This window comes from Telopea speciosissima, chromosome 1, assembly GCF_018873765.1.
Source record: "Telopea speciosissima isolate NSW1024214 ecotype Mountain lineage chromosome 1, Tspe_v1, whole genome shotgun sequence".
In the NCBI taxonomy this organism is placed as follows: Eukaryota; Viridiplantae; Streptophyta; class Magnoliopsida; order Proteales; family Proteaceae; genus Telopea; species Telopea speciosissima.
In genome coordinates this window covers 75,222,899-75,244,933 of record NC_057916.1, presented here as the reverse complement: position 1 = coordinate 75,244,933, position 22,035 = coordinate 75,222,899, and the positions used below count along the sequence as shown (strand labels likewise).

Sequence of the window (22,035 nt, the reverse complement as noted above, 5' to 3'; positions counted from 1 at the left end):
TATATAACTGGCGAATTTCGTGAAATTTCTACCATCTATAAAATCCTAAACCCTAGCCCCGCTATGTTTCTCTTCGTTTGCTGCAGTCTGCAGCAACATTGCATATTCTCTGTTTAGCAGAAGACCCGCCACCCTTTTAGCTTTTCTTTACATCCCTCATGCCTTCACTAGCAGTCTCTGAACCTCTTCTCTTCGAAGAGCCTATAGACAAGAAGAAGAAGATGATGAAGGACAAGACGACGACGAAAAACACCGCTCTTCCCAAAACCGAAGAAGCTAATTCAATTGAGAAGAAGAAAAACAAGAAGGAGAAGAATTATAAGAAGTCCATTGCTTCAAAATCATCTGAATCGGAAGAGGACTTGAACAGCGACGATTCAGAACAGAGTTTGTTGGAGAAGAATAAGAAGAAGAAGAGTAGTAGCGAGCAGAAGAATAAGAGTAAGAAGAGGAAAGCTTCTGAGGTTGAAGAAGATGGGGATGATGAAGAGGGGAAGAGCGAGACCAGTTCTGAATTGGGGACCCCGGTGAGTTTGAAGCCAAGGGCCGTCGGTGGCTTTTCGAAGAAGTCTAAATTGATGGACACCGACGAGGAGGAAGGAGAGGTAGTTGCCGATGCAGGTGTCAACCCTAACTCTATTTCTAATTTCAGGATCTCCCAGCCCTTAAGAGAGCAGTTGAAGTCTAAGGGAATTGAATCGCTCTTCCCTATCCAAGCCATGACATTTGATACAGTTCTCGATGGTTCTGATTTGGTTGGCCGCGCCCGCACGGGTCAGGTATTAATGTCTCTTTATCTTGCTGACTTTCTCCTTTAATGTTCTGTTTCATCTGCGTGCAATCGCTCAGAACTTAAACAATTTTTATTGGTAATTACCCCGCAAAATTCAGAACTTGTGATTCAATTTTTTTGAAGTTTCTACATTCCATCTCGCTACTGCTAATCAGTTGGATGGTTAGGGTCGTTATATGATGCCGTCTAGGGATAGGCTTGCTTAGTTGCTTATTCTAGAGAATGTCCCTGGATGGTCAAGTATCTACTGCGTTTGGAAAGTCGCCTCATTTCCTTCTGTCTTTCACTGGTTGTTTTGATATTGGTGACCCTTTTCATGTGCTCCAGGAGTGCATTTTCTTCTCCTTTTTTCCAAGCTGCTGCCATTTTATTCGGTTTCCATCCTGCGTTATATAGTACTGATTTATTCAAGTTTTATGCATACGTTGCATTCTTATTTATGTTTTCATCCTCATGTTGAATGATGAATGCCAAAGAAATTGTGCTTTCTTTTTTGTTCTCTTAGAGCTTATGGATTTGTCTAAAGTTCATGAGTATGACCCAAGTGATATGGACGAAATTGTGCTAGTGTTTTTATAAGTAGTATTTTTTTCTGGCTTGTTTCTACCATGTTAAAGCAGAACCTCTTTTCCTTGAGGTCTTAAGAATAGTTATTTATTCTTTAAAGCACCAACACATGTCAAGTGCTTTAGTCAATCTGTTCCCAAGTTACGAAAGCTTCTCTCAATAATATAATTATTATTGAAGTCATATAATTGAAGTCATGTTGCTTGCTAGGGAGTTCTGGTCATAACCTCCTATTCCTCTAATCATTCAGCACATAATTGGTAGCAGAGGTCTATTAATGGGATATTAAAAAATTATTATACTGAATATGCTTTTTAAAATTTACAGGGGAAGACATTGGCTTTTGTGCTACCCATCTTGGAATCTTTGATAAATGGTCCTGCTAAAGCCACACGGAAGACTGGGTATGGACGAGCACCTAGTGTCTTGGTTCTTCTGCCTACCAGGGAGCTGGCCACTCAGGTATTTTGAGGTGGAAACTTGAAAATGTATCCAATTTGGTAATGATTAGACATTCTTCTCTATGTGAGAGCTAACTTCCTGAAGATAAATGTATCCAATGTGGTAATGATTTGGCATTCTTTTCTATGTGAGAGCTAACTTTCCTTCTATCTTCAGGTACATGCCGATTTTGAAGTTTATGGTCGTGCTCTAGGATTAGCTTCATGCTCTTTATATGGAGGAGCTCAATATTCTCCTCAAGAGGTCAAACTGAAAAGAGGGGTTGATATTGTTGTTGGAACCCCTGGGCGTATAAAGGTATTATTACATTTGTTATGATTTATATTTCTTATGTAGTTCTCCATTGCATGCTAAAATCCTGGTACATCCTGCTGTAGGATCACATAGAGAGGGGAAATATTGACTTCAGCTCATTGAAGTTTCGTGTTCTCGACGAGGCCGACGAAATGCTGAGGATGGGTTTTGTTGAAGATGTTGAACTCATTCTAGGTACATGGTGCTTATTGTAAAGTTTGAATTTCCATTTTGACTTTATGTCATTGTGCATTCAGAATCTATTAGGGAAGTTTATTGAACTTAAAAAGAGGATATTTTTTTAAATTAAAACTGTTAACATAAGGTATCCGCACCCCCCACCCAAAAAAAATATCCTGTACATAAATTGTCATTCAAGTACAAGTGTAAAATGTTGGTATTGAAAAAGCTTCAATCAGTTGTGTGCTATGATTTGGGTGTCAGACAACTTTCCTGGCCAAAACTGATGGGGAACTTCATATAGTTGGTTGAATATATAGAGAGAAACATATCTGTACTAGGTATAGTTTGCATATGCATGCACTAGGCATGGTGTGTTATTATTACTTTTGATATATTTCAAACATATGTGAATATGATGCATGATAATAACAGCAGTGGTATGTCTGTTTGAAAATTAAAATATGTGAGGGGTGGCCTAATGTTGCACTTTTTGACTTATGATCCATTGCCCCCCCCCCCCCCCCTACAAAAAAAAATTGAGTTTTCTTTAGGATGTTTATTTACATGGGTGAAGGAAACCCATCATTTTTTAGTAGCTTGCAGAGTAGTGAAGTTAACTTCATTGTTGTAATCCTGCAATTCACCTCAGACTAGAGAAATTTTGATTGGTCACATCTTTGATCGCAGGGAAAGTTGCAGACGTAAGCAAAGTCCAGACACTTCTCTTCAGTGCTACTCTGCCTGTCTGGGTGAAGCAAGTATGTTCTCAGCTGTTCTGTTTCAACTAGTGGATGTAATCTATGTTGTAATTTTGGATGCATGTCTTTTTGTCTCTTTCTGGTTACCTCATAGTCTGATACCCGTCTTATGCACTGCAGATTGCGTCTAGGTTTCTTAAAGCTGATAAGAAAACAGTAGATCTCGTTGGTAATGAGAAAATGAAGGCTAGTACCAATGTTAGACACATTGTTCTTCCATGTTCCAGTTCAGCCAGAGCCCAGGTTATTCCAGATGTTATTCGGTGTTATGGCAGGTTGGTATGTTTCTAACACCCTCTTGGTTACAATCTATTGTGACCTTTTTCTTTGAATTGGTTATTTAAGCAAACATTTCCCCTTCTCCTTTTATGTCGGATTCAGTGGTGGGCGTACAATTATTTTCACTGAGACGAAGGATTCTGCTTCAGAACTTGCTGGATTATTGCCTGGGGCACGGGCTTTGCATGGGGACATACAGCAAGCCCAGCGTGAGGTGAGGTCATAGGTCATGTTGAAATATTTTGATCAGTCATATTTAATTATTGGGATATTTTCAGCGCCTCCCCTCCGTTGGACCGTGGATTAATGCCAACTCATTAAGTCCCAATATTTCAATTTGGGCCAAAAAATTAACGGAAATCACATTGTAACAGTTAAGTTGTGATGTCACCATGTTAGTAATTTTGTAAAGTCAATTTTGCCCTTGTTTTTTTTTTTTTAATTCCTTTTTCTTTCCTTCTTCTCCTTCTGCTGTTTTTTCCACTGCCGCCGTTGCCGCTGCCACCACCACCACCTCCAACCCTCCTTCTCTTGCTCCCTTGCAACCCCTCCACCACCCTCTCCAGTCTTCCCCGCCCCACCGTATATTCTCAGCAATTCAACCTTTCTAAAAGTGGGTTGTAGGTAAGAAAATTTTCAGGGTTCAAAATTCACAGGAAAAAACAGAAAGGTTGGGGAAAGAATGGATCAGACTCTTGGCTTGGATTCTCCGAAGAGAAAAAATAGCTTAGTATCATCAGAGTCGAGAAGTTGGGGAAAGAATCATCACTTCCATCCATTCCATACAAATCTCATTTGTCATCCCAAATTAAAACCCTAATCACGTAAAAAATAGAAATTCAGAAAGAGATAAAATGAGAAGATAAAAAAGAGAAATAGAATTTCTCCGGATCTGCAAGGGCACCTTTGATGCCGTCATTGCACCATCATGAATTCTCTCTCTCTCTCTCTCTTTGTTTTTTTCCTGTGTCCGCTTTAGGGTTTTTTCCCCCAAATACCAACCATGGAATTGGAGCAGATAAGTTTCCTGGAATTAGGAGATGGGGACTTTGGAATTGGGAGAAGAAATGGAAATGGAAAATTTCCATTATGGGGGACTTTTGTCTCTTCACTCCCCAGATTCTCATTTCACACAGTTATCTCTACCCATGGATCGATTTGTGAGAATTGAAAGAGAGCTTTAATCTGAGACTTACTCACCTGGTAGAGTGAGTTCAAGCAATTGGAACAACCAGAAAGCTTGTTCCATCTCCTTTGGAACTTACTCACCTTGTTGCTGCTCAAGCAATCCTTCTCAAGGCGATTCACATTCTCACCACCGAAAAGCTTCTCCTCTTTCGACACCGAGAACGCATCAGGACAGCTCAAGGGTTGGAGCCTTGTACCACAATAGCAATAGACGAGAACGCAAGTCTGAGTATGCAAAGTATGCAGAGTATGCAGAGTAGAGCCAAGCGGCAAGCACAGGGCAGCAGCGGCTTCGTTTCAGCCCTGTGTGTGCATTTGGGTTATTTTCATTGCACCGCAAGCGTTGTTGAAGGCGTGGAAGAGCTCGTTAGAAAGGTCGAGAGGGCAGCCATGGAGGTTGAATTGTTCGGGGAAGGCTGGGATCGTGGCTGGATGAGATGGGGTTGAGAAGAATGGTTGGATCAGAGCTGGATGAGATGGGGTTGGGAAGAAAGTCCCCATTTTCCATTTCCATTTTTTGTCCCTCTGTTCAACTGAGGGTAGTTTAGGCATTTTACTCCCACTCAGTTAACTCTCGGTTATTTCCGTTAGGTTTTGAGCCCAAATTGAAATATTGGGACTTAATGAGTTGGCATTAATTCCACGGTCCAACGGAGGGGGGGGGGGGCGCTGAAAATTTCCCTTAATTATTTGCAATCAGTTATTCTTTACAAGATTACAAGTGGACTTGGTAACCAAGAACCGAGCTGTTCTTTCTGGAAATGTGAAAAGTGCCACAATATATTCTTCCTATTAAAATTTATTGACCTTGTCGGCAATGAGATTAAAATTCCTTCCCCTCCCCCCCTTCTAATTTTGACTTACATTTTCCTGCAGGTTACACTCAAAGGGTTCAGATCAGGCAAATTCCTGACATTGGTAGCCACGAATGTGGCAGCACGGGGATTGGATATCAATGATGTACAATTGATCATTCAGGTTTGTATATCGTCAAATTCCCTGGATTTGAATTAAAAGATACCTTCTTCACATCTGTTCTTTATGTTATGCATGTTTCAGTGTGAACCTCCCCGTGATGTTGAAGCCTATATTCATCGATCTGGTCGTACAGGGAGAGCTGGTACATCCAGAACTCAGACGCATGATATTATTATTATTATTATTAGGTTTGATTTTCGTTGTTGTGCTAACGAGAAGATGGTTATATTCTTTTAAGGTAATACTGGGGTTGCTGTGATGCTTTATGATCCTAGAAGGTCAAATATTTCTAGAATAGAAAGAGAATCAGGGGTGAAATTTGAGCACGTCTCTGCTCCTCAACAAGCTGAGGTTGCCAAAGCGGCTGGTCTGGAAGCAGCTGAAACGATTATTCAAATTTCTGATAGGTACTCTCAGGATGCATATCTTGGTAATGATTTAAGTGTTGCTATCCCAGTATATTGATTTATTGAGAAAATGCAGTGTAATTCCTGCATTCAAGTCAGCCGCTGAGGAGCTTTTGAGTACATCTGGTCTCTCAGCCGTGGAGTTACTTGCTAAAGCACTTGCAAAGGCTTCTGTAGGCACATTTCCTCTGCCTTCGCTGCTTTTGGGCTCTTAAGTATTTCTTTTGTCAGTTTACTAAGCTATTTTTTTTTCAAAATTTTGGGCAGGGTTACAAAGAGGTAAAGAGTAGGTCTCTTCTTTCATCCATGGAGAACTATGTCACTGTACTCCTCGAGGCTGGAAGACCCATCTACACTCCCTCGTGAGTCCTTGAAATATTTGCTTTTGCATATTCATGTTGAATTTGTACTTTGATTTTCAAGGGAAGTTATGTTTCATTCTAAGTTTGATCTGTTTTGAAAAACATGAATGTGTCAGGATGAGCGAGTTAAAATGCTCTTTCCAATGAATTGCATTACCTGTAGATTGTTCTACAGATGTCAGTACATCATAACTGTCTTTTTATCCTGAAGGCTATCTTGGCTCTCAGTGTGCACAGTTGTATTTTTAATTTGTGCATGGAGCTCTATATTGTGTGTGTGCAAGCTTCTTGATGTGCTGGAAGTTTCCTCCTTTTCCTCCCCTCTATTTGCCATACTGATTGCTGGTTTGTTTGTATTCTTGGTTCAGGTTTGCTTTTGGTGTACTGAGGAGATTCTTGCCCGAGGAGAAGGTTGAGGCAGTGAATGGTCTTGCACTTACAGCTGATGGAAACGGTGCAGTGTTTGATGTGCCAACTGCAGATTTGGATGCATTCCTTGCAGGTACTGTCTTTTATCTTACAATTTTGATGGTCCATTTATCTTGGAAGAGTCCGCTATACCTTTGATTGGTGGTGGTGGTGGTTTTTGTTCAAATCTTCTTGTCATTCCTTCGTGGCAACTAGAGATGATTTCTGTGCCTTTTGAGGACAAGCATCTACTTAACCAGGAGGGTCAATGTGCATCACTGGCCTCGACTTTTAGATATTGTTGCTACCTTCTAACCTTCGCTCTGAATCTTGCCTTGCAGGTCAGGAAAATGCGGCTAATGTTAGCGTTACAGTGTTGAAAACATTGCCCCAGTTGCAAGAAAGAGAACGGTCAGGAGGAAGATTTGGCTATGGTGGTCGTGGTGGTGGTGGTGGTAGGTTCGGTGCAAGAGGTGGCAGTGGAGGTGGTTTTTCTGATAGAAGAAACAGATTCTCCAATGGCAGAGGAGGTCGTGGTGGCAACAACCGGGGACGGAGGAATTGAGAACATTTAGAAACTAATGCTTGTTTCTGCAGCTCAGGCCTGGACAAAGCCGGTGATTGGTTTGCAATAGATGTAATCATGCAAAGAAGGGTGCAGGCAAGATTGCATCTGATGAGGAACATGGGAACAGTTAAATTTGAAGTTCCCGTATTTATCTATCTAGGATTATTAAGTCATTGAACGCTTAAATTAATGTTTTTTGTATAATAGGAATTGTCACCAATTTTGTTTCTGCCAGGGTCTTTTTTCATCCCTGGTTTTCTTTTTGTTCCAGGATTTTGATTCTGAGTTTTGGGAATGATATTTTATTATATTAATATATGTTTTTGTTCCAGGAAGCTGCCTCATGATCCGAATCCAGCCGTCTTGGCCCGTCTCACTGGGGAGTGGGGAGGGAGGGCTTCCCCTGAAGCTGCTCTTCTTGCTTGTACCAATTTGCGTTTATGGCCAAGTTCGCCCAAATGTGAAACAGATGTTACTTCGTAATTTAGATAGAATCTTGTGCAAATTCTTTAGCAAAAAGAGGTCTTTCTCTGGAAATCAATGGTTCATGATATGAATAGAACTTAGGGTAAATTATATGTCATCCCTTGGTTTTCAAACGAAACTTAGATCACCGCCTGGGTTTTAAAAAAACTCAAATCACCCCCTCTATAGTAATAGTGTTAGTTTGTTGATGGTTATTGGTGTGAAAGGATTATTTTACCATTGTATTAAAACATTAGAATTAAATTTACAATACTATCTTTCAAAATCTATGTTTGAATGTCAAGGGTAGTTTAGGGATTTAAATTTATTTAACTGGCTGACATCATTACTTAACAACATAAACTAACGATAGAGATTAATTTGTCATATTGGGGTGATTTGAGTTTTTAAAAAAATCAGGGGATGAATTGAGTTTTGTTTGAAAATCAGGGGGTGGACGTGTTATTTACCCTTTTATGTATTACTTCAACTTGCTTAACCGATGCAGTCTGGAGGCTCTGGGAAGATTTCATTACTATAGGTGGACTTTCCGTTGTTTCCCAAGTGAGTCCAGAGAGCTGATTGAAACTAATTCTCCTGTGGAATTTAATTATTGTAAGAATTTTTCATGAGCTTGCCTACTATGGAATCTGGATGTAGGTTATATGGTCTACCTCCGTGCCTTTCATTCCAAATAGCATTTTGCCTTGGACAATTGCCTGTGCTTCAGACCTTGAAGCTCTCCAATGGTGGGAAGGAGGAATGAGATGAACCATCACTACCTGCGTTGTGTTTTTTTTTTTCTCCCTAATTTCCTCTGTTTTGGGTTGGGTATTACTCGGGTTATGCTAACCCAATTACCAAATTGAATTGTGGTTCATGAAATGGTTTAAACTAGTCTCTACCACAGGATTTTTTATGCCACGTGTTGCACGGGGAAGGTGGTATAGCTTGGAATTGCCAGATTAGAGAATTGAAGTGGATTTTTATCTGATTCTCCCATCCCACCTAGTCCCCTCTAAACAAGCGGGGCGTAAAAGATCCTTCTTTTTTTTTGGATAAAATAAAAGATCCCTCTTAATTCTTACCAAAACCTGCTAATGTTGATGCTGATCTTGCTATTTGTCTCCTAGCCTAACTTGCACTTGCAAGTCACGAGCTTCAAAATAAGGTAAGGTGCAACAAAAGGTGGAGGGTTGGAAGTCAAAGCTTCTATCACATGCTGGTAAGGAGGTATTGTTGAAATCAGTGGTATTTTCTATGTCCAATTGTGCATGTATGCATTTTCAGTTACCAGCCTCGCATCACAAGTCCTTGCTCTGTATGGCTTCCAATTTTTATTGGGGAGAGACTAATGGGTGACCTAAGATGCATTGGATTTCCTGGGAGCACCTATGTTTGTCAAAGGAGTGTGGTGGGTTGGGGTTTCGTGACCTAGGTCTTCATAACAGTGCTTTACTTTATAAGATGGCATGGCGTTTGTGGTCGGATTCCAATAGCTTACTATTTCGTTTCTTGAAGGCTATTTACTTCCCTAATGCTGATTTTTTGGAGGCATCATGTGGGCAGCGACCTAGTTGGGGTTGGAGGAGCCTTATGGAGGGGAAAAGGGTCTTGAAGGATGGCTTGTGTTGGAGTATTGGCAATGGTACTTGTGTTGATATGTGGTCCAATGCATGGATTCCTTCTTAACCTGATTTTAGGGTCACCTCATCTAGTCCGAACATTCCATGGTTAAGGCAGGTTTCGGATCTCATTGATCCTGTATCTCATACTTGGCGCAATGATTTGCTATCTACATATTTTAATGCTGCTGATATCAGGGAGATAATGAAGATTAATTTGTCACTTTGCGATCGGCCTGATCGGTTGGTATGGATGGGAAGTAAGAATGGTGTTTTCTCGGTCCGTAGTGCCTACCATCTACTATCTAATAAGGAACATGCTTGCCGTGGGTCTTTGGCATCATCTTCCAGGTTACATGATTGGAGTTCGGTCCCCAATGCTGTTTGGAAGTCAATCTGGAATTGTAAGACAATTCCTAAGATTCAACGGTTTTTATGGCATGCTTATGTCTTTGGTCTTGCGACTGGTGATGCATTGACACGGCGTAATGTTCATGCTGATCCGCTCTGTGCTCGATGTGGGAACGTGAGACAGCTACACACATTCTCTTAGGATGCTCATATGCAAGAGTTGTATGGTTTGGAAGCCCACTGGGTTCTATCTCTTTGTTGGGTGCTGATCAGTGTTTTTCAGATTGGATTGCATCCTGGAGGTTATTCTCTAGGTTGGGGAAGGAGTCCATTTCTTTGGTTACTTTATGTAGCTTCATTTGTTGGTACATTTGGTTGTCAAGAAATGATTTGGTTTTTGAACGCAGAGTATGGCAGCCATCGGAAGTTATTGCAGCAGCTAGCGGTTAAGGCCTTCAATGAGCATGATGCTATTCCATCTGGTGTGGTTTCTTTTCCTCCAACATTGGTTGATAGACCCTTTCACTGGGTTGCGCCTGTAATGGGCTATGTGAAGTGCAATTGTGATGCTAGTTATGTAGCAGATTCAGCCTTGTCAGGCGTTGGATTTATTTGTAGAGATCATAGTGGACAGCCATTGCTTGCTGCTTCGTCCCCATCTTCCTTTTCTGATATCTTAGTGGGTGAGGCTATTGCTATTCGGTATGCGATGATGGAAATGATCACGGCTGGTTTTGAGCGGGTTATGATCGAGTCTGATAATATGAATCTGATTTCATATATCAAGGATGGTGGTGGAACTTCGCCTCTGCACATTCGAGTGTTGGTGGATGATATTATTCATTTATCAACCTCTTTTGTTTTTTGTTGCTTTTTTTCAATTCTAAGGGAGATTAACAGCGTGGCTGACTCCTTGGCATGGAGGGCTTTGTCGTTAGCATGCGCTACTGAATGGCCCATTTCCACTCCATGATTGCATGAGTTGTGTTTCTCATTGCCCCCATGAGCTTTTGCAAGTTTTTTTCCCTAATAAAGGCTTGTTTACCAAAAAAAAAAAAAAAAAAGGTAAACTCATATATAGGGAACAAAAAGAAGAGCGAATCCCTTGCAGTTTCGAATTTGAAACGGTCCTGCGTTTGACCAGCTGTAAGGGTAAATTATAACACGTCATGAGCTGAGTTGGAGTTTCAAAATATAATATCAAATCCCGTAAACAAAATTCACGAAAAAAAAGAAGGAGAAAATAAATCGTGGAATAAAAATATTTTAAATTCATTTCTCGTTCCTATTTGGTGTCATCTTCTCCACCCGTATGGTTCCCCTCCCCCTCCCCCACCACCAAATTCTTTCTTTTTCGATTTTTTTTTGGTCTCGACTCTTCTTCTCTCTTCTGAATAGGAATAGTATGAATTGATGGAGGCTGGTTACAGTTGAGGCATACTGTTTTAAGATCATGGGTTCTTACAGGAAAGCTAAGCTTGCTGTTGATGCCTTCCGGGGCTTCGCTTCGAGGATCGTAACCCGAGCGCCGATTGGAGAGGCAAGCCAGGGATTCAAGCGCCAGCCTCATTCTTCGATTTCTGGAACTGGGAACGCTAGGACTTATGGCCTTTCTGGTTCATCCTTGATTTCTTGGAGAACAAATCTTCAAATTGGAGGGAAACAGAGTCATCACCTTCCCTTTCTTGGCGGTGGGAAGAGATTTTACTACGTAGATCGGTATCGAGTTCAGCATTTCAGACCCAGAGGCCCTAACCGATGGTTCCAGAACCCACGGACCGTGCTCGTTGTTGTTCTTGTTGGTTCGGGTGTGTTGATTACTGTTTACTTTGGGAGTTTGGAGACAATTCCTTATACAAAACGGAATCATTTCGTGCTTTTGCCGAAGAGGATTGAGAGGCAGATTGGAGAAACTCAGTTTCAGCAGTTGAAGGCTGAGTTCAAGGGAAAGATCCTTCCTGCTATACACCCTGAGAGTGTTCGGGTGAGATTGATAGCGAGGGACATAATTGAAGCTCTGCAAAGAGGGTTAAGCCATGAACGTGTGTGGGGCGATCCCGGGTATGCATCGGAAACCAGTGGGATGTCCGAAGGTAGCACCACCCATGATGCTTTGACGGCATTGCGTAGCGGTGCAGAGGGGAAGTTTGAAGAAGGTTGGAACCGTGAGGATGAGATTCTTGATGACAAGTGGGTTGAAAAGTGCCGGAAGAAAGGTCATGAGCGGGGTTCACAACCTGCAACTGATCATTTGGAAGGATTGAATTGGGAGGTGCTTGTGGTGAATGAGCCTCTTGTGAATGCCTTCTGCCTTCCAGGTGGGAAGATTGTTGTTTTCACCGGGTTGTTTGGCCATTTCAAGTCTGATGAAGAGATAGCTACTATAATTGGGCATGAGGTATATATATCTTAATCAGTAATTCTAGTAACGTGACAATCCTTGTATCTTTTGCAGAAATTGGATCTTTTATATCTGTTCAATGTGACAAAGAGATCATTCTGAACTTTTTATTTTCTGCCATTCTTCTTTAATCAGGTTGGACATGCAGTAGCTCGACATTCTGCAGAGGGGATCACAAAGAACCTATGGTTTGCCATCCTACAGCTGATTCTCTTACAATTTGTTTCCATGCCTGATCTTGTTAATACAATGTCACACCTTCTTCTAAGGCTTCCTTTCTCACGGAGGTATCAATTATTTTAAGCCACAAATGAGATTTCATACTTATTCTGGTGCTTGGGTCCTCGTTGAGAGTATGTGTTCAGAAATTGTCAATATGAATTTCTTCCTCGAGAATTCACAATAGCATCCTACATATCAACTAGTTTTGTGGCCATCATTACATTTCATTATGACTGAAAGAAAATAGAATTTAAAAAAAAAAAAAAAAGGCATCCCAGATAAACTTTGATCAGATTGGATATTGCCCTCATTTATATGTGTTGGGAAAAACAAACCCTTTCCTACTTTGTGTAAGTTAATGGAGATAAACAATGACCAAGTATGCACAAAGTTAATAACGCAAATAAATCAAATCAAGCCAACCACAAAAGGCACATCAATTTTTAACGTGGAAAACACTTCTCAAGATGAAAGGGAAAAATCACGAGACCTAGTCCAGATTAAACTTCCACTAAAATCAATAATGGTAATAAAATCTTCTCTAAACAGTGCTAAAGGGTTACAAACATTAAGAGACAAATCCCTCTTGGATAACAAAATTCTCGCCATACAAGATGGATTAACAAAATCACAATACTCTCACCTCAATACCTAAGGTGACAAATACAAGAAGAACTGCACACCCTTCCTTCTTCTTTTGACAGAGTGAACACCGTCACGCCATTACCCATACACGACAAACACTCCTATGTGTGTACCATTCTATGTGCACCATCCTTAGTGTGTGCATCATTCTGCGTACACAACTCTCTCTGTGCACACCACATTCTCTGTGTGTTCCACAGAGCACTCTCTGTGTCAGATCTCTCGAGCTTTGCTATGTATACATAAGAGCTTCTCCCTCTTTTTTCTCCACTCCAAATGATGAGAGAAGGATTTGCGCAGGCACCCTCGGAATGGAGGAGGATTCGTTCACCCACTCACCGGTCTCTCTTTCCTTTTATAAATAAATAAAGCAAGAAAGTAGAAGTACATTCAAACATTATTTTTGGCTTCCATGATGATGTAATACTGAATTTGAAGACTCAAAATAGTACCAGAACAGGATCTTTTCTCAGAGAATAAATCCAGATTAGGGAGAAATAGCATAAGTCGAAATCAGGTGTACAGATGAACTCAAAACTAAGGTTGAGTTCTATGTTCTGGCCTTCAGGGTATGGAACACTTGCTGAAAATATCCAATTGATTCAAAGGTTGGATCTGGACTTATGACTCAATCCTAGTGAGACTTAGAGGGGTATTTCAGTCGAAACACAAATTAGATTAATAACCAGGAACAGTGGAACAGTACTATGGTAATCAATCGAAACTGATATTATGACAGAAATTTCAGCAATAATAATCCAGCAGGAAGATCAAATCGATTCCGTAAATTAGATGAGTAGATAGAGGGAGAATAGGAATTCTTAAATATACCCAGATCAGCAGGTCTGATGTAAGAACTTCTGGTCAAAGGTCTCCTTGAAGATGAAGAACAATCCTTCAAAATTTGAGGATGATCTGATGGCCAGATTCCCTCAATTGAATTCCGAATAAAAAAAGACTTGCATATGAAATCTCAAATAAGAATGTGAATTGCAAAAAACCAGAAGAATACTTACTTGATTAATGGAGGGGAAGAAGGAGGAAGTAGAATAAGAACAAGGAAAACACCTGGGCTTCTCATGACAAGGTGGTTGAAAGGATCAAAACCAACCAGCCTTGATCAAACACAAGGTTGTTCACTCAAGGAAGGTAACAGCAGGAGCAGCATCAACTCGAGCTTTTTTTAAAAAAAAAATAAACCGTGCCTATAGAATGAGCCCATGGTTTGCTTTTATTGGCAATAGAGAAAGCGAGTTGGAGTTGGTTAGGGAAACCCCTTATCCGACTCCAACATTATATTGCACAATCCCTTTTAAAGTCTATCTACTACCCTATGTCGACTTTAAAAGTGACGTGGACTCAACTTAAAGACAAATAAAGAAAAGACTTAATTCAATTAAACCATAACTTAAATTGAACCCATTTGTTCCATTGGACTGAACCAAAGACACTTACCATAAAAGAAACTAACTTAGAAACAGAATTGAAATGACTAAACAAACTAGGCCATGCTATGTTGGCCTCTCTGGGATCTCCTGCGGTAGGTCTTCAGCTCCGCATCAGCTCTCCCTGGCTTGAAAACATTTGTCTCCGTTGAATGGGTGAATGTCATGTAATGCTCATATAAGTCTGGATCGAGACATTTGAAATCATTTGCATGAATCCAAGAACTGTTGTGTCATGGATGGCCTTTCCATTTGACGAGAAAAGCATGATAACCATTTCCTCGACAAGTGGTCTTGTAATTGTCATCCAAAATCTCCTCAATTTCATCAACATGTGGCTTTAGTTGGAGCAGCGTCAGCATTTGTTCCGTATCACCATTGTTTGAGTGATGCCCCACATATAGATGTAAATCAGCCACGTCGAAATTGTTGCGTATGGTTATATCTTCAAGTAATTCGAGCATATAAGCATTTGGTCGTACTTGTTTTAGTATCTTGTATGGACCTATCTTCCTCTGGTAGAGTTAAGTATTTGCACTAGTTTGAAACCTCTTGCGAATAACACAAACCATCACCATCTCTCCCAGTTTGAACTCCACATACCGTTGATGATGATCAACTATAGCTTTATACACATCATTACTCATTGCAATCCATCGTCAAACGTCTGTATGCACCTCAGTAATGTGGCGCTAGAACTCATCAGCTTCAATGCTGATCAGAGCTTGGGGTGGAAGTAAAACAAGAGCAATAGGTCGTCGAGATTGTGTTTCAAGAAGTATCTCAAATGGAGTGTGTCCTGTTGTCCTATTCACTGAGCTATTATATGCAAATTCAACAATGTCGAGTCTGGCTGGCCATGTCTTCTCATAATCTCGAACGAGACACCTCAACAAATTCCCCAAGCTTCTGTTTACTACCTCTGTCTGTCCGTCAGTTTGTGGATGTAATGCAGTGGAAAACTGCAGTTTGGTGTTAGTTTTCAGCCACAATGTCTTCCAAAAGTAGCTCATAAACTTGATGTCACGGTCAGAGACAATGGTTTCTGGCAGCCCATGTAGTTGTACTACTTCTTTGTAGAATAGTTTGCAATGTGAAAAGCATAAAAAATCTTGTGATATGGTACAAAATGAGCCATCATCGAGAAACGCTCAACTACCACCACAATGGAATCATATCGCTCTCGAGTAGGAGGCAGTCCAAGCACAAAATCCATGCTTATATCCAACCAGGGAATGTAAAGAACAGGTAAAGGTGAATATAAACCTGTATTTTGCTTTGTTCCTTTAGCAAGCTGGCATACTCAGCATATTATGATCACATGACATTATTTGATGGTGCGGCAAACAATAACGATCTGTGACCTGAATGAGAGTCTGATCTTGCCCAAAATGTCCTCCTAAACCTACCCCATGTATCTCTCGAATAATATGATGACATAGGGATGAGTTTGGAATACATAGTCGAGTTCTCAAGAATAAATACCTATCATGAACTAAGAATTTTGGATGTTGTCTGCCCTGCTATCATAGTTGTCAAGGCATCGCCGCCTTGGCGGGCACTGATTTTGGACCCTTTCCAACGGCTTGGGTTGCCTAGACGTCGTGACAACTATGTCTGCTATAACCCCTGATAAAGCTAGCTAAATCCTTGTTAGTGCGTTCTCACCCCGTATCTGATGTGCTGAAAAGATATTAAGTGTTAACACTCTTTGACTCAATGCATCAGCCACAGTGTTCTCCTTTCCAGCCTTGTACTTAAATGCAAATGTGAACTTTTGTAGGTAAGCCACCCACTTGGCATGTTGGTTGCTAATCGACTTCTAAGAATTAAGGTGCTTGAGTGTCTCATGATCTATATAAAGTGTAAACTAATTAAGAAAAAGGAAGAAGACGAAGAGAAGCGAAGAGAGAAGAGGAGGCGAGAATCTGCAGAATTGGGAGAGTTCCACGATATGTGTTACTCTCCTCTAAACCTTCATTATGTAACCACTTAAAGGGTAAAACAGTAAACACCTAAATAAAATAAAAGAAACAACCTAATAACTGATTAGACTAAAATGCCCTCCTCACTGTGCTCTCGGTATTAGCTCTCTGCGCTAATACTAAGACCACGATAACACTCCCCCTCAAGCTGGAGCATAGATGTCAATCATGCCCAGCTTGTTACAAATATAATCCACTCTTGCACTTCCCAATGAATTTGTGAACACGTCTGCGAGTTGTTCTCCTGTACGGACATGGCCAGGAGAAATTAAACCTTGTTGTAACTTTTCTCGAACGAAATGACAGTCAACCTCAATGTGTTTCGTCCTCTCATGAAACACTGGATTTGAAGCAATATGGACAGTAGCTTGATTATCACACCACAGTTTCATTGGAGCACCATCAACAAAGCCAAGTTCAGTCATTAATTGCTTTACCCACATCAACTCACAGGTAACATGTGCCATAGCCCTGTATTCTGACTCTACACTGGAGCGGGCAACAACTGTCTATTTCTTACTCTTCCAGGACATCAAATTTCCACCAACGAAGACACAGTAACCTGTAGTAGATCGTCTATCAACTGGAGATCCTGCCCAGTCAGCATCTGAAAAACCTACTATCCGCCCATGACCATGATCACTGTAGAGAAGACCACGTCCAGGAGCCTTTTTAAGATAGCGTAAAATATGCACAACAGCCTCCCAATGAGTTGTCCGAGGAGCAGACAAAAACTGACTCACCACACTAACCGGAAAAGCTATATCAGGCCTAGTCACTGTGAGATAGTTCAATTTACCAACAAGCCTCCGATACTTTTCTGGATCACCTGAAATCTCACCATCCTCTGCAACAAGTTTTAAATTAGGATCCATAGGAGTATCTAGAGGTTTACAACCTAGCATTCCTGTTTCTGACAGAAGATCAAGAACATATTTCCGCTGTGAGAGCGAGATCCCTTTATTTGATTGAGCAACTTCCACACCCAAAAAATATTTCAGCCTTCCCAAGTCCTTGGTCTGAAATTTCTGCTGCAAGTGTGCCTTCAAACCATCAATTCCAGAAACATCATCTCCTGTGATGACTATATCATCAACATAAACCACAAGAAACAATTTTCCACCTCCAGAATAGTGAAAAAATACAGAATGATCACAACTACTTTAGAGTACAAAGCTCTAAACATCCCAATTTTTCTTGGAAACAAAGAGTTTCTGATTCCTAAACTCACATGTTTTCCTTCTATGCATGGTGATTTCATCTTAGGCACTAATTTTCTCCATAAATATTTGCCTTTCACCTTGCTCGCTAATACTCTTCAGATCAAACACCCAACAGGTACTATTGATCTTCCCCTCCTTTCTTCACATCAATCAACATGTGATAAAGATTTTTCCCCTGAACGAGTGACTCCTTTGGTTATCAGACCACTCAGTCTTAAGCTCGTCATCACTCACTGGTTGCTTGATCTCCTTGAACCCAACTTCAGTGAAGAACCTCTCTTATGGTGGGATAAAAGCCCTCGCTTTTGCACCATCCAACTCGATGCTCCACACAAGATCATTCGAGTAAAACCCATTCTCTACCTCAAAGCAGATATTGAGGAATTTGACAAACAGATTCCTGAATTACTTGCTCTCCGACTAATTAAACCTTCAACTAGTCCTCATTCTTGTCCCGCTTTTATGGTCCGCAATCATGCAGAAATAAAACGTGGCAAAGCTCGTATGGTTATAAACTACAAATGTTTAAACCAAAACATTATTTTTGATGGATATTTCATCCCTCGAAAAGATGTTCTCATTCACCGTGCCAAACACGCCACTATTTACAGTAAATTTGATTGTAAATCCGGCTTCTAGCAGATTAAGCTCACTGAGGAATCCAAACCTCTCACCGCTTTCTCCACTCCTTTTAATCGCCATTACTAATGGACGGTTATGCCCTTCGGTCTTTGTACTGCCCCTCAAGTTTTCCAACGCTGGATTGATTCCATCTTTGGTGACCTTCCTTTTTGTGTGGCGTATATAGACGAAATTCTTGTCTTTTCAAATTCCCCCGCTGAACATACGAAACACCTTCGTATCGTCGGAAACCTATTCCTCAAACATGGAATCATACTTTCCCCCCAGAAAATCGAATTAGAAAAGCCTCAAATCAAATTTTTGGGCCTTATCTTAACTGATCATGGACTCCAACTCCAGGATCACATTCTCATCAAAATCAAGGATTTTCCTCCTGTTCTTCGTGATAAACAACACCTACAACAGTTTCTCGGAATCCTTAATTATGGGCGTAATTACATTAAAGACCTTTCTACAAAAGAACAAAGTCTTTTACTTAAGTTATGCAAAGACACTGTTTTTACCTGGACCAAGTCTGACACACAGACGGTTCAATCCATCCAGGCTGAGATTACCAAATCTTGCCCTACAGTTTACATCCCTCTTGCTGGCGATCTCCTCATCCTTGAAACAGATGCTAGCAATGAACATTGGGGCTGTGTGTTAAAAGCACGTCCTCTTAAAACTCCCTCTGATTAGCAAATTTGCGGATACAATTCTGGCAAATTCACCTCTGCTTAAATCAATTATCTTATTTATGAAAAAGAAAACTAAACTCTTGCCTCTTCCTGACAAACGGTTCGTCGAACTCTTCGAACCGAGACCTTTTGAACATGAGATACAACCTCGAATGCTCAACTGGCAGGATATCTAACTCCCCAGTGAATGGATGCTTTCAGATATTTTAGATACCACTCAAAATATCACTGCAGATCCACCTCCCACTTTTGAAATACAATCTTTCGGTAATAACCTCTATTTTAGAAGAAGACCCCCTGGTCCTAGACAATTAACTCGGACAGCCAGCACATCTTCTCTTAGGACTGCTTCTACTGCCTCTGTAGGCGCATCCTCCGCTAGGCATTCTAGCTCTTACTATGTTCCATGCAATATTCCTGGAACGACCAAAGCCATACCTTCTTGGTTACCTCCTTCTTGTAGACTCTATAAGAGTCCCTTACCCTCGGTACCGTGTCAGCCCAAACTCTAACACAACTTCAGTAAACCTGCCGAACCAAGCTCTAGGGGACTGTTTCAGCCCATAGAGAGATTTCTTCAATTTACACACCAAGGCAGACTCTCCCTGAGCAATAAACCCAGGAGGTTTCTCTATATAAATTTCTTCATGCAAATCACCATGCAAGAATGCATTCTTGACATCAAGCTGATATAAGGGCCAATGAAAAGAAGCAGCAAGAGAGATCAAAATACGAACAAAAGTAAGCTTTGCCACAGGAGAAAAGGTATCCAAGTAATCCACACCATATACTTGGGCATACCCCTTGGCAACTAGACGGGCTTTCAAGCGAGCCAATGACCCATCAGGATTCACCTTCACCACATACACCCAGCGACAACCAATAGCAGTCTTCCCCGAAGGTAAGGGAACAAGATCCCAAGTCTGATTTTCTTCCAATGCCGATAATTCCTCACCCATAGCAGCTCTCCAACCAGCATAGTACTAAAACTCGCGAAATTTCGGTCGAGATATCGAATATTTCGAGTATCTCGACCTGTCCGAAACGAAATGCAAGTTCGAAATGAAAAAATGCAATATTTCGAATATTTCGGAAATTTCGGTCATCTCGTTTCGGAAATTTCGAAAATCTCGGTAATTTCGGTCACCTCGTTTCGAAAATTTCGGAAATCTCGAACATTTTTGGCATTTTACACCCACAGAAAAATACCATATTTCGACCGAGATTTCGACGAAATTTCGGTATCTCGGAAATTTCGGTCAGACCGAAACACCAAAACGAAACGAGATTTAGTACCATGCCAACCAGGACTAAACAATGCCTCTGTGACAGACTTAGGAACAGGATGGTTCTCAACAGTATGTAAACAAGAATGAAAGGTGGAAGACAAACCATCATATGAAACAAAGTTAGAAATGGGGTGTTGGGTACAAGCCCTAACCCCCTTACGACGAGCAATAGGAATATTAAGATCAGAAGAAGGTTCCAAAGGAGGAGGATCATTATCTATCACAGGATCTGCCGGCAAAGTAGGAGATGGCGTAGAAGTCGATGTAGCAGGGGTCCAAGGACATACTTTCCATTGGTGACGTTGATACACACTAGGTTGAGGTGCCGGTAATGAGGCAGCCTGCGGAGCATGGTGAACAGTAGACCGAACAACAGTAACAGGAATATCATCATCTAAGTTAGACACAGTACTAGAAGAATGAACAAACGGTGTAGACTTAAAGAAAGATACATCAGCGGTAACAAAATATTTGCGCAAGTCAAAAGAATAACAACGATAACCCTTTTGAGTGCGAGAATAGCCAACAAATATGCACTTGAGAGCCTTGGGATCCAACTTGGAAACACCTGGACGATGATCACGAATAAAGCAAACACTACCAAACACACGTGGTGGCAAAACAAACAGTGGCGCAGAAGGAAACAACAAAGAAAAAGGAATACCACCACGTAAACCCGAAGAAGGCATACGATTAATGAGATAACACGAGGTTAAAACAGCATCTGCCCAAAGGGAGTTAGCCACTTTCATCTCAAACAAGTGACAACGAGTAACCTCCATCAAATGTCTATTTTTCCTCTCAGCCACACCATTTTGCTGGGGGGTGTAGGCACAAGAGGACTGATGAATAATACCACGCTGAGTCATAAAATCAGCAAAAGGAGCAGAGAAATATTCCTTAGCATTATCACTACGAAGAACACGCGCAGAGTGTGAAAACTGATTATTCACTTCATTCACAAATGCACAGAATATAGAAAATAACTCAGAACGATTTTTCATTAAATAGATTCAGGTAACTCTGGAATAATCATCAACAAAAGTTACAAAGTAACGAAAACCCAAAGTGGAAACGACAGGACATGGACCCCAAACATCTGAATGAACTAAAGACAGTGGTTGGTCAGACCGTTTATTGACTCTAGGTGGATAACTCGCATGGTGGAGTTTCCCAAGTTGACACGATTCACAATTAAAATTAGAAATAGACCGAAAACGACCATCAAGAAGCTTCAAACTCTCCAACGAAGGATGACCCAAACGACAATGAATCTGGTGGGGTGACGCCACATTGGTACACGCCATAGATGAAGTGTCCTCAAGTATGTAAAGTCCCCCTGATGCACGACCTCTACCAATCATCCTCTTCGACGAAAGATCCTGAAATACACAAGAGTCAGAAGAAAAGGTTACAGAACAGATATGGGATTTAATAAACCGACTAACAGAGAAAAGGTTAAACGGAAAATCAGGAACATAAAGAACGGAAGACAAAGAAAGAGAAGGTGTAATATGGACAGTACCAGTACCAGTTACTTTAGCCAAGGAACCATTAGCTAAAGTGACACTCGAAGAGGATTGCTGAAAAGAAGAAAGTATACCTGAAACGCCAGTCATGTGCTCGGAGGCCCCTGAATCAATGATCCAGGGATGGGAAGAGACAGTCGAAAGGCATGCAGTGGCATTACCTGTCTGAACAAAGGTCGCAGTTGGAGGCTGGGCTGGCTGAGAAATCTGAAACTGTGTATAACGGGCATATTCATCATTAGATATCTTCACAGTCTTACCCTCAGGCTGTGGAGAAACAGGAGAATCA

At 41.0% G+C, this 22,035-nt stretch overlaps 2 protein-coding genes and 1 non-coding gene across 3 annotated transcripts in view; 2 read left to right on the top strand and 1 right to left on the bottom strand.

Moving 5' to 3' along the window:
• The first annotated feature begins 68 nt into the window (after positions 1-68).
• On the top strand, positions 69-7,359 carry LOC122669857 (DEAD-box ATP-dependent RNA helicase 7). Its single transcript, XM_043866738.1, has 14 exons — positions 69-779; positions 1,688-1,822; positions 1,979-2,119; positions 2,200-2,311; positions 2,987-3,057; positions 3,178-3,332; positions 3,439-3,550; positions 5,401-5,502; positions 5,584-5,644; positions 5,741-5,909; positions 5,986-6,082; positions 6,177-6,271; positions 6,640-6,773; positions 7,021-7,359. The coding sequence occupies exons 1-14, from the start codon at positions 159-161 to the stop codon at positions 7,242-7,244; spliced, it is 2,229 nt and encodes a 742-aa protein (XP_043722673.1). The 5' UTR covers positions 69-158; the 3' UTR covers positions 7,245-7,359.
• Positions 4,019-4,111, bottom strand: LOC122649224. Its single transcript, XR_006331198.1, has one exon. It is a non-coding gene; the product is annotated as a small nucleolar RNA Z103 (small nucleolar RNA).
• Positions 7,360-11,018: 3,659 nt separating the features above from the next.
• The window catches only part of LOC122643632, a 33,099-nt gene continuing 22,082 nt past the window's right edge, over positions 11,019-22,035 (top strand). The window contains exons 1-2 of the mRNA XM_043837239.1: positions 11,019-12,086; positions 12,225-12,376. Coding sequence (XP_043693174.1) covers positions 11,142-12,086; positions 12,225-12,376 — 1,097 coding nt within the window. The 5' untranslated portion in view covers positions 11,019-11,141. The remainder of the gene's footprint in view (positions 12,087-12,224; positions 12,377-22,035) is intronic.